At 42.5% G+C, this 13,949-nt stretch overlaps 2 protein-coding genes across 2 annotated transcripts; one reads left to right on the plus strand and one right to left on the minus strand.

Moving 5' to 3' along the window:
• Window positions 1-2,989: 2,989 nt before the first annotated feature.
• On the minus strand, window positions 2,990-3,589 carry LOC308100346 (charged multivesicular body protein 1b-like; the record flags this gene model as incomplete). Its single annotated transcript, XM_080449365.1, has 1 exon — window positions 2,990-3,589. The coding sequence occupies one exon, from the start codon at window positions 3,587-3,589 to the stop codon at window positions 2,990-2,992; it is 600 nt and encodes a 199-aa protein (XP_080305491.1).
• A 1,301-nt stretch (window positions 3,590-4,890) lies between these two features.
• Window positions 4,891-5,490, plus strand: LOC308100522 (charged multivesicular body protein 1b-like; the record flags this gene model as incomplete). The annotated part of the gene is made up of 1 exon (XM_080449588.1): window positions 4,891-5,490. One exon carries the CDS (start codon window positions 4,891-4,893, stop codon window positions 5,488-5,490), a length of 600 nt encoding a protein of 199 aa, XP_080305714.1.
• Between the last annotated feature and the right edge of the window lie 8,459 nt (window positions 5,491-13,949).

Genomic DNA, 13,949 nt, shown 5'->3' on the forward strand with positions numbered 1-13,949 from the left:
CTAGCCTATAGGGCAGTGAAAGGAACAGCTCCTTCCTACCTCCGGGCTATGGTCGATGCCTACACCCCTGCCCGACCACTTCGGTCTGCCACCTCGGGGCGACTGATTGCCTCGTCACTCAAGGGTCCTTCTGGCCGATCCACACGGTCACGACTCTTTTCTGTTCTGGCCCCACAGTGGTGGAATGAACTTCCCACTGATGTTAGGACAGCAGAGTCACTGCCCATATTTCGCCGCAGGCTGAAAACTCACCTCTTCAGGAAACACTACCCTTCCTCTCTGCCTGACCTACTTGTTGTTAACTAGTTGTACGAACGCTTGTGTTGGAGTTGAATTTCACCTCATGACCCACACAAAGTACAGATACTTGTAGCACGGAGACAATAAGGAAGAACCAGACTCAGACAGGCAACCAAGGGTGTAAGGAAACATGTTTTGTATTCAGATCAGAGAGACAATAGAAGGTTACAGTATATCACAGGTCCGCAGCATCGGTCGCATCTCTCCGTAGTGTAACAGAGCAAGCACGAGCTTTTAACATTGTCCAGTAACATAAACATATGACATCATAGGATGTGACATCGATGAGGTTCCGTGCGAAGGTGGACTTCTCGGATTGGATGAGAGCGATGGTTACGTCGTCGTCTGATGATGGTAGATGATGGTAGATTATGATGGAGGATGATGGTGTGACAGTTTATCTCTGGACAACAGCGTCCCCATGTCTGGGTCAACACGTTTGACATCTGACTGCTCTGACCTGTCACTGGTCAGATGATGATTTGGGTGACACTAAAGGGAGACAGCTGTAGAAGAGAATATCTAGATACAGTGTTCTTAAAACAAAAGATTGCCGTAGAGAACGCCTGTATGCGTTTGACCTTGGCTTGCAGACACAGAGACTGCTAGTAGAGAGTACAGAGTACTTTTAACATGACTGAGGTACAGGCCCAGATGGCATTATTAATAGGACATTTTAACCAGGTTAAGAACCCTAGACACATTATGATAATTAAGATAAGATAAGAGATTAAATGACTCTATCAGCTTGTTTTCTATTGCTGTATTGTTTATTGGATTATTGGATTGTTTATTGGATCTTGTTTAGTCGATACACTTATTTGTTTTAGCTCATGCTCATTTGATTTAGCTATTTTGTCTCATCTGTTTAAGGAAATAGGTAGCTGATATATTGCACTTTTACCTTAGCGCTAGGTATACTCTTGGTTGCTTGTTTTTGCAGAAAATGCACTAAAGACTTCTGGTGATTAGTAGTTTTCGTTCCCTACCTATGTTGAATACACTTATTGTAAGTCGCTTTGGATAAAAGCGTCTGCTAAATGACTGTAATGTAATGTAATGTAATACCCAATAAGTATCAATCATCAGAGAATCAAAGTCTGCATGGGCCATTGTCAGACATGCTGACACTGCCACCTAGTTCAAGTTCAAGTTCAAGTTTATTATGTCCCAAATTGGGCAACTTATGTTACAGTGGTAGTGGTAGTGGTAGTATTTTAGACAGCTGGGGAATAAATGTAGACCAGATCTGCCTAAAAGCATAGCACAGTTCAAACACAATATGGCAGTGAGCAGAAAAGGAATAATCGTGGCGACACTGGTATTGTAGCTGGTATTGAGGCACAATGGTGCATTGGGAGACAATTCCAGGTGACTTGGGATTTCACGACAAACACATTATTACAGTAATGCAATATAGACAACTACACAACAAGTTATTAATATTGTATTTGTATTTTATTTATTTAAATGAGCCATAATAAAAGCAAAATGGAAAAGGTCGTACAAACAACAATTAGTAAGTTTACATATCTATGAATCCACAAATCTGTGTGTGTGTGCGTGCGTGCGTGCGTGTGTGTGTGTGTGTGTGTGTGTGTGTGTGTGTGTGTGTGTGTGTGTGTGAGTGTGTGTGTGTGTGCATGCTTGTATGAATCAGCTTCTTGGATTGGCCAAGCTACATGTGATGTGTAATTTGTGTCTCTGTATTAGTGCTGATATCATAGACTGACGTGGGGTAATGCAATGCACTAGCGTTGAAAAATGGAATAAAAGGTCAAATCAAATTAATTTGGCATCTACACAGTAGTTAGAAGTAGATTGTAAACTGGGTTTGCCTGTCAGAAGGTGCAGGAAAGTTGCACAGGGCAGTGTTTAATCCTGGGTCTCTGCCTTTGGTGATGAGCTTGAGGGACCCAATAGTGATGAATGCTGAACTCTAGTCGTCTTTCGCGTTTCAATGTTAACGGGTGCGAGTTGCCACGTTTTGGGACACATCGTTTGTCTTGGGGGTTACGTCACTTATAATATACTCAAGTGGTAATCGGACAATCCCGGTGTATTAGAGCTGCTCACGCAGCACATACTCCCTTTTTACTGCCTCTTACGTGTTTTGGGCCGATGACGTCGTGGGGCCCTTCCGCGTTGTTCCGCGTCACAGAGTTATGTCTCGCATGCACATAGCGCCTACCTCCGTGCGCAAGCCTTTTTCGTCGAGCCCATTGGTCGAAACCTTTTTCGCTCGTTCATGTAATGGGCCCCAGCTGCAGTTAAGTTGCACTCCCAGAGTCGGCCGCCAGGACACTAGCGCTTCACTTTTCCTTCCTGGTTCCGGAGGTATATTGGTATGGAGACCACTTGAAACGAGATTCTCTATGTGTCAAGGCTGCATAGCAGTCTGAACATCTAGTATTAGATAATGTAGAAATGCAAGACCTTCATCAGGTAGTTAGCCTTTTTTTTAAGTTATACAATGTTAGAAAATGTACAGATAGTGTACAATTATCTGCTTTCCAAGCTAAATTCCCTTTCCCAAACTAACTGATATGGTCATCCAAAATAGAGAAATTATTAACAGTTTTTTAAAGTAATGGAGTAATAATAATTTCAGGTAACTTTAATTTCAGATACACAGTTGACTTGAAGCTCTTGAAGTTATCATCACAGAACAGAAGTCTCCCTTTCTTCCCTATAATTGGGCTCGGAGCCTGGCGAGCCGTTGAGACAACTCATCCTGTTCTGCCGAAGCCACACTGCTGCTGATCGATCCCGTCTGTCCCTGGGGCAGCGCCATGTTCAGATCCAATCCCGCCTCGTCGGCCATCTCTTGCATCAGCGACTCCACTTGATGCTGTGGCGTTGAAAGTGTTGTTGTGTTACTCATGGTGTCCTCCATGTGGGCCGTCTGAACGTCCAACGTCTCAAACTGACCTTCAAATCTGTCCATGAGAGCCGAGATCTTTTCCAGATTCATGGTCTTCAGTGTGGCGCCTATCCCCGTCACCACTCCGGCCATAGAGCTTGTGACCTTGTTCATCGTGATTGCCGTTTGGACCCTTACTGTGACCGCGTCGACTCGATGGCTCATTCGCAGATAGTTGAGTGACTGATTTTTCTGTCTAATAGCATTCTCCGTGTGGATCCTGGCCACTTCTAGATTTCCTTTTTGGATTGCTTTCTTGATTTTGCCCTTCTCTGCTTTTTCCTCTTTGTCGCATCTTTTTGAATTCCGCTGAAGATCTTTGGCAGCAAACTTCAGGTTGAAGAGTTGATTGTCCATATTCACCATTTGACAAAAGCACAAAATATAGCAGACAAAATCCTTAAATAGAAATAAGATATACTGGAATGTTGTTGTTGTGTCTTTGACGTCTTCCTAATAAGCTACAGTATACCGTAGCAAGCCGTTGTTCTCTGTTCTCAAGACAGGCACTTGCTTTCTCACATCTATCCTTTCTCCTCACTTAGTCATGTATATGTAGTCGTAGTATGTCACACGAATGTCAAAGACCTTATATACTGTAGTGTGATGTCACCAGCCATGCCCAAATGTGGTGTTGACCCTGGCTAAGCACGTTGCTGCGGCGATTAGATTGCTGCGGCGATTAGAATTTGGAGAGCTTCTCCAAATTCTTTGGAGAACCACTGATCCAACGGGGAACCACACTCCCTCGGGTTCTCAGCGACACACGCGGCAAGTTTGAAATCGATTACTTGGACGGTTATCGAGATTCATGAAGAACAAAATGCGAATATACGCACCACACGTGCATTAGCCAGTATCTGTTGGTCCTTCCAGAGAACCGTCTGACCGATCAACTTCAAACTCGGCAAGTGTTTCACAGAGGACCCAAGGGAGTGTGTTGACCAGTGAGTGAGGGAGTGAGATGACCTGTGTGAAGTTGGTCGGCAGGCACGGATGCAGGTCTCTCAGGGCCGTGGGGCTTCACCAAATCAAAAGGCCTAATCGCACAATATCGGGTGCGTTGGCGCCCCCGGCTAATGCACGTGTGGTGCGTATATTCGCATGTTGTTCTTCATGAATCTCGAGAACCGTCCAAAAAATCGATTTCAAACTTGCCGCATGTGTCGCTGAGAACCCGAGGGAGTGTGGTGCCCCGTCGGATCAGTGGTTCTCCAAAGAATTTTTATAAATCTGAAAATTCCCATATATGGAGATCCCTGATGTCCTCTATCTGTCTGTGTCCCTTTTATGACCATATATGGAGATCTCTTTATAAAATGTCCACTTCTCAAATAACTAAACTAATCGCCGCAGCAACGTGCTTAGCCAGGGTCAACACCACATTTGGGCATGGCTGGTGACATCGCGCTACTCCATGGTGACATCACACTACAGTATATAAGGTCTTTGACATTCTGTGACATACTACGACTACATATACATGACTAAGTGATGAGAAAGGATCGACGTGAGAAAGCTAGTGCCTGTCTTGAGAACAGAGAACAAAAGCTTGCTACGGGTATACTGTAGATTATTAGGAAGACGTCAAAGACACAACAACAACATTCCAGTATATCTTATTTCTCTTTAAGGATTTTGTCTTCTATATTTTGTGCTTTTGTCAAATGGTGAATATGGAGAATCAACTCTTCAACCTGAAGTTTGCTGCCAAAGAACTTCAGCGGAATTCAAAAAGATGCGACAAAGAGGAAAAATCAGAGAAGGGCAAAATCATGAAAGCAATCCAAAAAGGAAATATTGAAGTGGCCAGGATCCACGCGGAGAATGCTATTAGACAGAAAAATCAGTCACTCAACTATCTGCGAATGAGCCATCGAGTTGACGCGGTCACAATAAGGGTCCAAACGGCAATCACGATGAACAACGTCACGAGATCTATGGCCGGAGTGGTGACGGGCATGGGCGCCACACTGAAGAACATGAATCTGGAAAAGATCTCGGCTCTCATGGACAGATTTGAAAGTCAGTTTGAGACGCTGGACGTTCAGACGGCCCACATGGAGGACACCATGAGTAACACGACAACACTTTCAACGCCACAGCATCAAGTGGAGTTGCTGATGCAAGAGATGGCCGACGAGGCGGGATTGGATCTGAACATGGAGCTGCCCCAGGGACAGACGGGATCGATCAGCAGCAGTGTGGCTTCGGCAGAACAGGATGAGTTGTCGCAACGTCTCGCCAGGCTCCGAGCCCAAACGTAGGGAAGAAAGGGAGACTTCAGTTCTGTGATGATAACCAAGAGCTTCAAGTCAACTGTGTATTACCTGAAATGTATTAATTACTCAATTTCTTTAAAAAGCTGCTAATCATTTCTATATTTTGGATGTCCATATCAATTAGTTTGGGAAAGGGGAATTAGCTTGGAAACCGCATTGTATAACTTTAAAAAAAGGCTAACTACCTGATGAATGTCTTGCATTTCTCCATTATCTAATTCTAGATGTTCAGGCTTTTTTTCGGTAACCACTTGGGTATATAACTCTATGATATGGACATGTCACGTCCGTGACGTAACCCCCAAGACAAACAATGTGTCCCAAAACGTGGCAACTCGTACCCGTTAACATTGAAACGCGACCATGTTGGTCGGATTGGTGATTCTGGACAATTGCTGAACCGACCAACTTCACAGCACACCAACCCCACACTCTCTCTAAGACCTCTGGCCTCATCAGATGGTTCTACTCAATCTGTTAAGGTTCTAAGAAAATTACTTAGTACACTTTTGTTTTTTTTGTGTTTTTAGTTTGTAACCCAACACAGACACTTACTTCACTTGATGTAGTATACGTTTACCTTGCTTACTGTCGCTCTGAATAAAAAGAGTCTGCTAAATGCCTAAATTGTAAATTGTACTTATTATTACCTTGGAGGCCTGTTCAATATCCCCTTCTTCCAAGAAAGTGTGGACGACATTGTGAGCTCTAAATACTCTTTCCTTTACGTCATTGAGTTGTATGATGCATGTCCACATTGACTTGACCAGTGACCCACGTGCATGAGTGCACAAACACCATTGATTACAGTTATACTTCAGTCTGCACATTTCTCCAATGATCCTTAACATTTGCCAAAAATAAAGCATTGCGTTAGTTCATGCAGGGCACAGGAATCATACACGCCCAGCTGTAATCAGCTGTAAGTCTGCTGATTGTTTTCAATCACAAACAAGGCGGTCCGGTTAAATACGGCTCCCCCTCCTACATTGGATCTCTCCTTTTCAATTGCTGCCACATGCTGCTACTGCTGTAAGCAAAGCTTGCCTCCACCACCCCAGCCTCGGCCAGCCTTGCGTCTCAAAAGTTTAAACTGAATGTTAAACTGGAATTGATGTGTGCATTGCTCTAAACTGTCTAAAGTTAAACTGAATTCAATGTTCTATGGCTTTAATGTTAAACTGAATTTCAAGTTTGCGTGCAGACACAAGTTAATCTGATAAGAATGTTCGCTCTTGTATACCTACAGGGGTTTTGCATAGTGTTCCCTGATTTTGCTTAGCATGCTGCTTAGCAAAATGTAGGGAACAAGAGTGGAGCCATTAACGGCAAGTTGAACTGTATTGCATTTGTTGCAATAAATAGTTAAATCTACTTATGACGTAAGTCAAGTGTTCCTGACTGAAAGTGTATTTCTCAAATGGCACCACAGAATGGATTACCTGCAAAATCCCACAAATCCCTCAGAATGCTTAACCATGCTGTCAATATAACAGTATTTTCTGATGTAAAATGTAATATTCTGTAAAAAAAAAATGTCACAGTAAACGAGTTTTTTAATCAAAATAATATTTTTGTTTCAATTTTGAATTAAACTTTCTGGTCGTTAAAGTCATACTGTGTAACCTTTTCTAATGAAACAAAAGTTATTTTTGAGTGCACAAACATCCATACGGCAATTCTAATGGATGCAGGATCAAGGTAACCTTTATTGTCTCCACAATCCACCAAAAGCAAAAAGGTGGGTGAAATGATTCTCCATGCAAACCCCCACAACACCTGCAGCCTCACAAGAAAAGTAAAAAAAAGAGAGAGCAAAGAGATTTAAAAAAGAAAAGAAACAAGTCCAACATTAAAAACTCTAGCTCTAATAATAAATAAATACAATACAAAAAAGGAATTTATCGTCTCACTGACCACAGTGCTTTCTCTTCATGTCTTGTTCAATCGGGTTGTTACATCTGATCCGTAAATAATATATGTATGTATGTATTAACAATATATTTTATAGGGTATCATACTGTATGCCAATGTATTGAAAACAACACATGATCATGAATCATGGATCATGATCGATATAAAACACTACTGTGTGGGTGTGAAGGTCTTGCATGGCTGGCAGCTCAGTCCTGGTGATGTGCTGTGCTCTTTTACCCATCATCTCCAGAGCCTTGGTTTGCGGTCATGAGTAGAGAGCATCTTCCATACCAAGCAGGGAGCCATTGTCTTGCCACCTTAACAACGGCAGTGGTGTTAAGTAACTAAGTACATTTACTCAAGTACTGTACTTAAGTACAATTTTGAGTTATTTTGACTTACTGTAGTATTTCCAATTGTCAGTAATTTTACTTGTGTCACTTGGTTGTTGCAATGACCTGCACTACAATACTTCACCATTTGAAAACTTATGAAATAGGACATTCTGCATAATGAGTACTTTCTACTTTCGGTACTTTAAGTACATTTTGATACCAATACTTTTGTATAAGTCCATTTTTAATTTCTGACTTATTTTTTGAGTATTTCTACGTACATTGCAGTATACTTTTACTTCTGTAAAACATTAGTACTTTTTCCACCACTGAACAACGTGCCCACATTATGTGACCTGCTGAGGTCATGAATGATGATGTGAACCAGCAGAATCTGAAGCTGCTAACTTTCCACTGCAGTCCTGTTGGAGTGAGAACATGACGCTGCCTGCAGCTCCCTGTCAGTGTTGCCATGTCTGCTTATTATAAGCGACTTTGGGCTATTTTTTTCTGTAAAATTGCTTGTAAATATTGGTAGTTGGGGGGGGGGGGCTTCTTTCTAAAGTGTAGATGCTTATTTGGGCTTGCTTTCTTTAATTATTATTTAAACCAGTGGTTCTCAAATAATTTCATGTCATGAACCCCCACATTTATTAAGTATTTCTCCCTAACCCCCATCTGAAAAATGTCTTGTGCCAGGGAGCCCTGTACCAAATTCTGAAATCCCACATTTTATTTCAATTCGCGTCGCATTGTGAGCTTGAAGATTGTCTATTTTCAAATATAATGTAATACAATGTATAGGTTATAGGTTTACCGTGCTTATGTGGCCTAGTCGCTTCTTTTGGGCTTGTTTCCCTAGAATAGATCCTGGTTGCTTATTTCTCTCACAAAATCTGGCAACACTGCTCCCTGTAGATGGCAAACTAACAACGAAGGGCGGCCCCCGCACACACACAGACGGGGGGAGAACACATTTAGTCTTCGCCTCCTGGCCTATCGTTCTGGCGAAGAAAATAAAAAACAAGATTTTTTTTTTTATTATTATAATTTATACCAGCTTGCGGCAAGTTTGTAATAAAAACTGCAGTTTTAAATAACATATGCAACTCCTTTACACTGTTTCAGAGACGATTTCCTTCGTATATTATGAATTTTTATGTTTCAACTTTAAAATCTGAAGTTCATTTCTTTGGCAATGTTTTTCATTGTTTAAAGCCACGCTCCTTTTCCCCGGTAGGGTATGAAGATGAAATGAATGGCACGCCCCCATTTTGGAAGGAAACGCCTACATTCCTCAGGGTGTTCATAGACCAGCTTTTTAGCAAGCTGGTAAAAAGTTGGTTGTAGGTCAAAGGGGACATGAATTATGGCTGTCAAAAGTTTGTGTTTTCAAACGATCATGTGTCAAATGAGCAGAGGTATGTCGCTGGGGATGATACCTCTCGCTGTCAACTTTTCAGGGAGAGACGCTGAAGCTGCAGTGACAGTGTTTGGATGCAGGTCTTTTGTGTTGAACAAAATACCTGCATGTTGTTCAAACTTGAATCAAGGAGCTGATTAAAAGCCATTCAGAGATCTGTGTTATCTCACCTCCTACAGCAGTTATTAGTTTAAAGGAGTACTTCACCCCAAAAATGACTTATTTTCTATCAATTACACACCCCACGAAGCCTTGAATTCATTGACATTTTTTGTTTTTGTTGCATTCCTAAGCCAATAATTCAATGTGGCGGCTGCAGTAGGAGACCCAATTGGATCTTCTACCACATTCGGCTCTACAATAGCATCCCTATTTGGAAAAATAACTATGCTCACAATGTCACACAGATTTAGACAGATTTGGTGTAGAGGGAAAAAAGGATATAGTCAACTAAGTACATACCACAAAACCCCAAGTGTTTTGTGGTCCTAAAACTGCATTTTGTAGTAGCTATTGAGTGGATTCTTCAACATGAACTTCTTGTAATGTATCGTCTCTGTCAGGTGGAAAACTCATATGTCCAAAACTGCACTGGTCGTCCCTCTCCGTTTAGCAGCAATGCTTATCTTCGCTGTCGGGTCAAGTAAAAGTTGTGAGAATCTACAAGCTCAAATCGTGATGTGTTGTGAGCTTGTATTTTGGCTATTTTTGTTATTTCTGAACATGTTTGTTTGATTTCCTCAAAAGTAACGTTTTTTGGACATACAAGGTTTCCACCCGACGGCGACGTTGTCACAAATGACCCGTACCCCGACTCGGAGCATAAATACAATTAACTCTACACACTGCAATATTAATCGGATTCATGGCCCTTGACACCCAACTCATCACACTTGTGTTTTTGGTTTGGCTTTTGTTTCTTGCTGCTCTGTCTCCCTCCCTCCTTCCCTCTCTCCCTCTCTCTCATTTAAACCAGTGTTTATCACACAGTGTGCCGACTCTGCTGAGGTAGGCATGGTGTGCTGAGAGACGAGTCCAGGTGTGCCTTGGGATTTTGTGACAAGCACACTTTATTATTGCAATAATATCGTCTCTGTCGGGTGGAAGCCTCACGTCCAAAGCTGGTTATTCAAATTCAAAAATAGCAAAAGCAGCAGATCTACAAGCTCAAAACATGACACTTCGTGCCTTTTTTTTTAGCTTGTGGATTTGCTACTTTTGATGCTTTTGTGTGACTCTGTAATAAGATCAAGTAGGGCATTCATTTACGAAAAAACACAAAAAAGTTAGAACATGGAGATAAGAGGTTTCTGCCCGACAGCGACAATATACATGCATTTCTAAACCTGTCACCCCTGTTGTGGGTATGTCACTACAGTATTATGCAATTTATTTATTTATATATTCTAATTGTGCGGATCGGATATTGTCACTATGAAAGTATGTGTCTTGATATTTTGAACTGCCCATTGGCGTACCTTGGGCACAGTGTGCTCTACCGTGTTACGCTATATACGTAGTGTGACCTGCAGAACATTTCCGTAGGCAAGCGTAGCCCTCTACTAGCCATTTCATCCTTTGAAAACACGCTAGCATATCTCCATCAACACGTGTATTTCGTGCAGGGAATGATTATCGAATCCCTCCGAAAAAACCTAGAACACACCACTGCTTGGGCACACATGTTTGAACACTGCTCTAAAAACTATTACAGACACATACCCATTGAACTGTACTTTCAAAATCAACCACCGAGTGGCAGTGTGTCCATGGATGATACCACAATGGTTGCTACTAGGACATAGCCTTGTCACGCCCATGCATACGCACGCACGCACGGCACGCACGCACGCACGCACGCACGCACGCACGCACGCACGCACGCACGCACGCACGCACGCACGCACGCACGCACGCACGCACGCACGCACGCACGCACCCACGCACGCACGCACACACACACACACACACACACACACACACACACACACACACACACACACACACACACACACACACACACACACACACCTCCCCATGAGTCAGACACAGTAGACTACCACCAGCACCTCTGTGTTTTGTAGCAAAGGGGGGCATCAGGTGTCAGTGCCATGGCTGTGGGGCGGGGGGGGGGGGGGGGCGACTTGCTGTGCCTCAGGCTGTTAACAGAATACCAGGGTCTGCTCTGGAGCCACAGATCAAAGAATATCACCATTTAACTTCAGCCACAATTTCCTGCTCATTTCACCTCGCCGCGTTTTTCATTTAATCAGCCTGGAATTGTGTCAAGGTTCCCCCTTCATCTCCACCATGCAGCCTCTCTCTCTTTTCCAGTCTCTTTCTCACTCGCCTTTTCTCTGCCTGTCACTCCATAGTATACATCTCTCTTTCTCTCTCTCTCTCTCTCTCTCTCTCTCTCTCTCTCTCTCTCTCTCTCTCTCTCTCTCTCTCTCTCTCTCTCGGTTCCAGGATCAGGTATAATTTCTGTTGAGATAAAACCATCCGATGCGGTTTCTTCTTTTCAGTGCTGAAATCAAATCCACCTCGCCGTGGTAACATGGAGCAGTCAAACCCAGTGTCAGTGCTGTCTTTGATCATGGAGCGCATTCCCCCTTTCCAAGCCTCGGCCTAATTTGACTGTTCTTATCCCTTCTCCTTCATGCTGTCACTTATATAGGAAAGGCTTGATGCATTCCCCAGTAGATTTGATGGTATAGCCCACCATGATCAAATGCTCTATGTGACAAATAATGTGGGTTTGTGTTCAGAGGTGTGTGTGTGTGTGTGTGTGTGTGTGTGTGTGTGTGTGTGTGTGTGTGTGTGTGTGTGTGTGTGTGTGTGTGTGTGTGTGTGTGTGTGTGTGTGTTTGTGTGTGTGTGTGTGTGTGTGTGTGTGTGTGTGTGTGTGTGTGTATGTGTGTGAGTGAGTGTGTGTGTGTAACGTGTCTTAAGCGCTGTCCATACCAAGAAAAATATTTCAATAATAACTATAAATATATAATAATGAAACAAAACAAACAAAGAAAAACTAAAATCACTTAAAGGGGGTAGTGTAGCAGTGCTGTTGGGTGCACCGTGCATGAAATGTATAGTTCATGATGTGCTAATGTGTCCCTGGGAACATAATGAAGGAGTCATATGTGCTTCTATCTGCTCACTCCATTATGATTATCTTTATTGTAGTTATTATAGTCATTATTGGAGTCTATCGCCCCTTAAGTCACCTTCTCTACGTCAATCACCAGAATGTGACATGTGAACAGACGGCGTTAGCAGCCATCATCAAACTGATGTCACATTGATGAGTCTGGAAGGACGAGCTGTAAAATAACGTCTGGCCTGCTTGTCATTGGAAGTCGACGTGTGCGTGATGTGTGCCTTCGGCGATTTGTTTTTATGTGCCGGTAATATTTTATCGGTCTGTGAAGAGAGATGGTTTAGATATGCACACATAAACAGCAGCAATTGCTGGTCCCTCGCACTCACACCTGCATGCATGTGGAGAATGGAGATGCACGCACGCACGCACGCACGCACGCACGCACGCACGCACGCACACTTCTCTCTTCCTCGTCTGGCTTTCTGTTGATGACTTACCTTTGCTGTTGGTGATGATGATGTATATGGTAGAACATTTTTCATATTTACACAGATTACACAGAAGTACACAGATTGAGGTGAGGTTTCATATGCTAATGTGACAGATTATTAAAAATACAGCTGCCATAAGAATTTAAGAACAGTCAGAATGAAGAGCAGGAAAACTGAAGCGCAGTCCTGCCACCTGTCTCCGTTACACCTTTCTAGCTTTCATCTAATAGTTATAACAAGCGGATCTCCAACAGATGTTTTCTTTCATCGGTTTCTGGAAATTAAAGACCTGCTCCCCCAAAAATCTTGTTTTTTTCATCATGTCTTTTTGAAGCTTACTTATGAAACTCCTGGTAGTTTCTCCAAAGCATTTATGAAATGTTTCACAATTAAAACACTCAATGGATCCAGGTTCGACACAGGTTCTCTGGCGGGTCGTGACATCACAAGCTGAACTCCAATCAGGGCCTCTCTCACTAAATACATGCATTAGTCATTGCATAAGTATAAAATGAGTACTCTTCTGTCAATATGACACATGTTTCCTGCCATTAAAGGAGGAGTTCACCCCAAAAATTACTTATTTTCTATCAAATACACACCCCATGAAGCCTTGATTTCATGGATTTATTTTAGTTTTTGTGGCATTCCTAAAACAATAATTTGATGACCGTGTGTATTTCCGGTAGGAGACACAAATAATCTGCTTTGTGTCTCCTACCGGATACATTAGCCGGTAGGAGACGGGAATCAAATTATTAGCTTAGGAATGCGACAAAAACAAAAAATAATCCATGGATTCAAGGCTTCATAGGGTGTGCAATTGATAGAAAATAAGTCATTTTTTGGGTGAACTCCTCCTTTAAGGAAGTGACAGGATTATGTTTTCTTTGCTGCGAAGCGTTTCGGGTTTCTGTTCAGATGTTCTCTCTGGATAACACTTGTTGGATCAAATCTATACATATTCATAGATTCTGGAATACTAAATGAGGACAAAGATGATGGAGCAAAGAAAGATGTACTTCTAAAGCTTCCTTTAGGGATGTTTTTGGGGGGAGAAAAATACTCGACATGCACATTATTGAACAGATGATTTTTCAGAGGATTTAAACCACAACAGGGAGCAGAACCTCAAGACAGGCACTGGTGTAAGTACATTTACTGAAGTACTGTACTGTA

Source organism: Gymnoscopelus braueri, assembly GCF_963280865.1.
Source record: "Gymnoscopelus braueri genome assembly, chromosome: 14".
Taxonomy (NCBI): Eukaryota; Metazoa; Chordata; class Actinopteri; order Myctophiformes; family Myctophidae; genus Gymnoscopelus; species Gymnoscopelus braueri.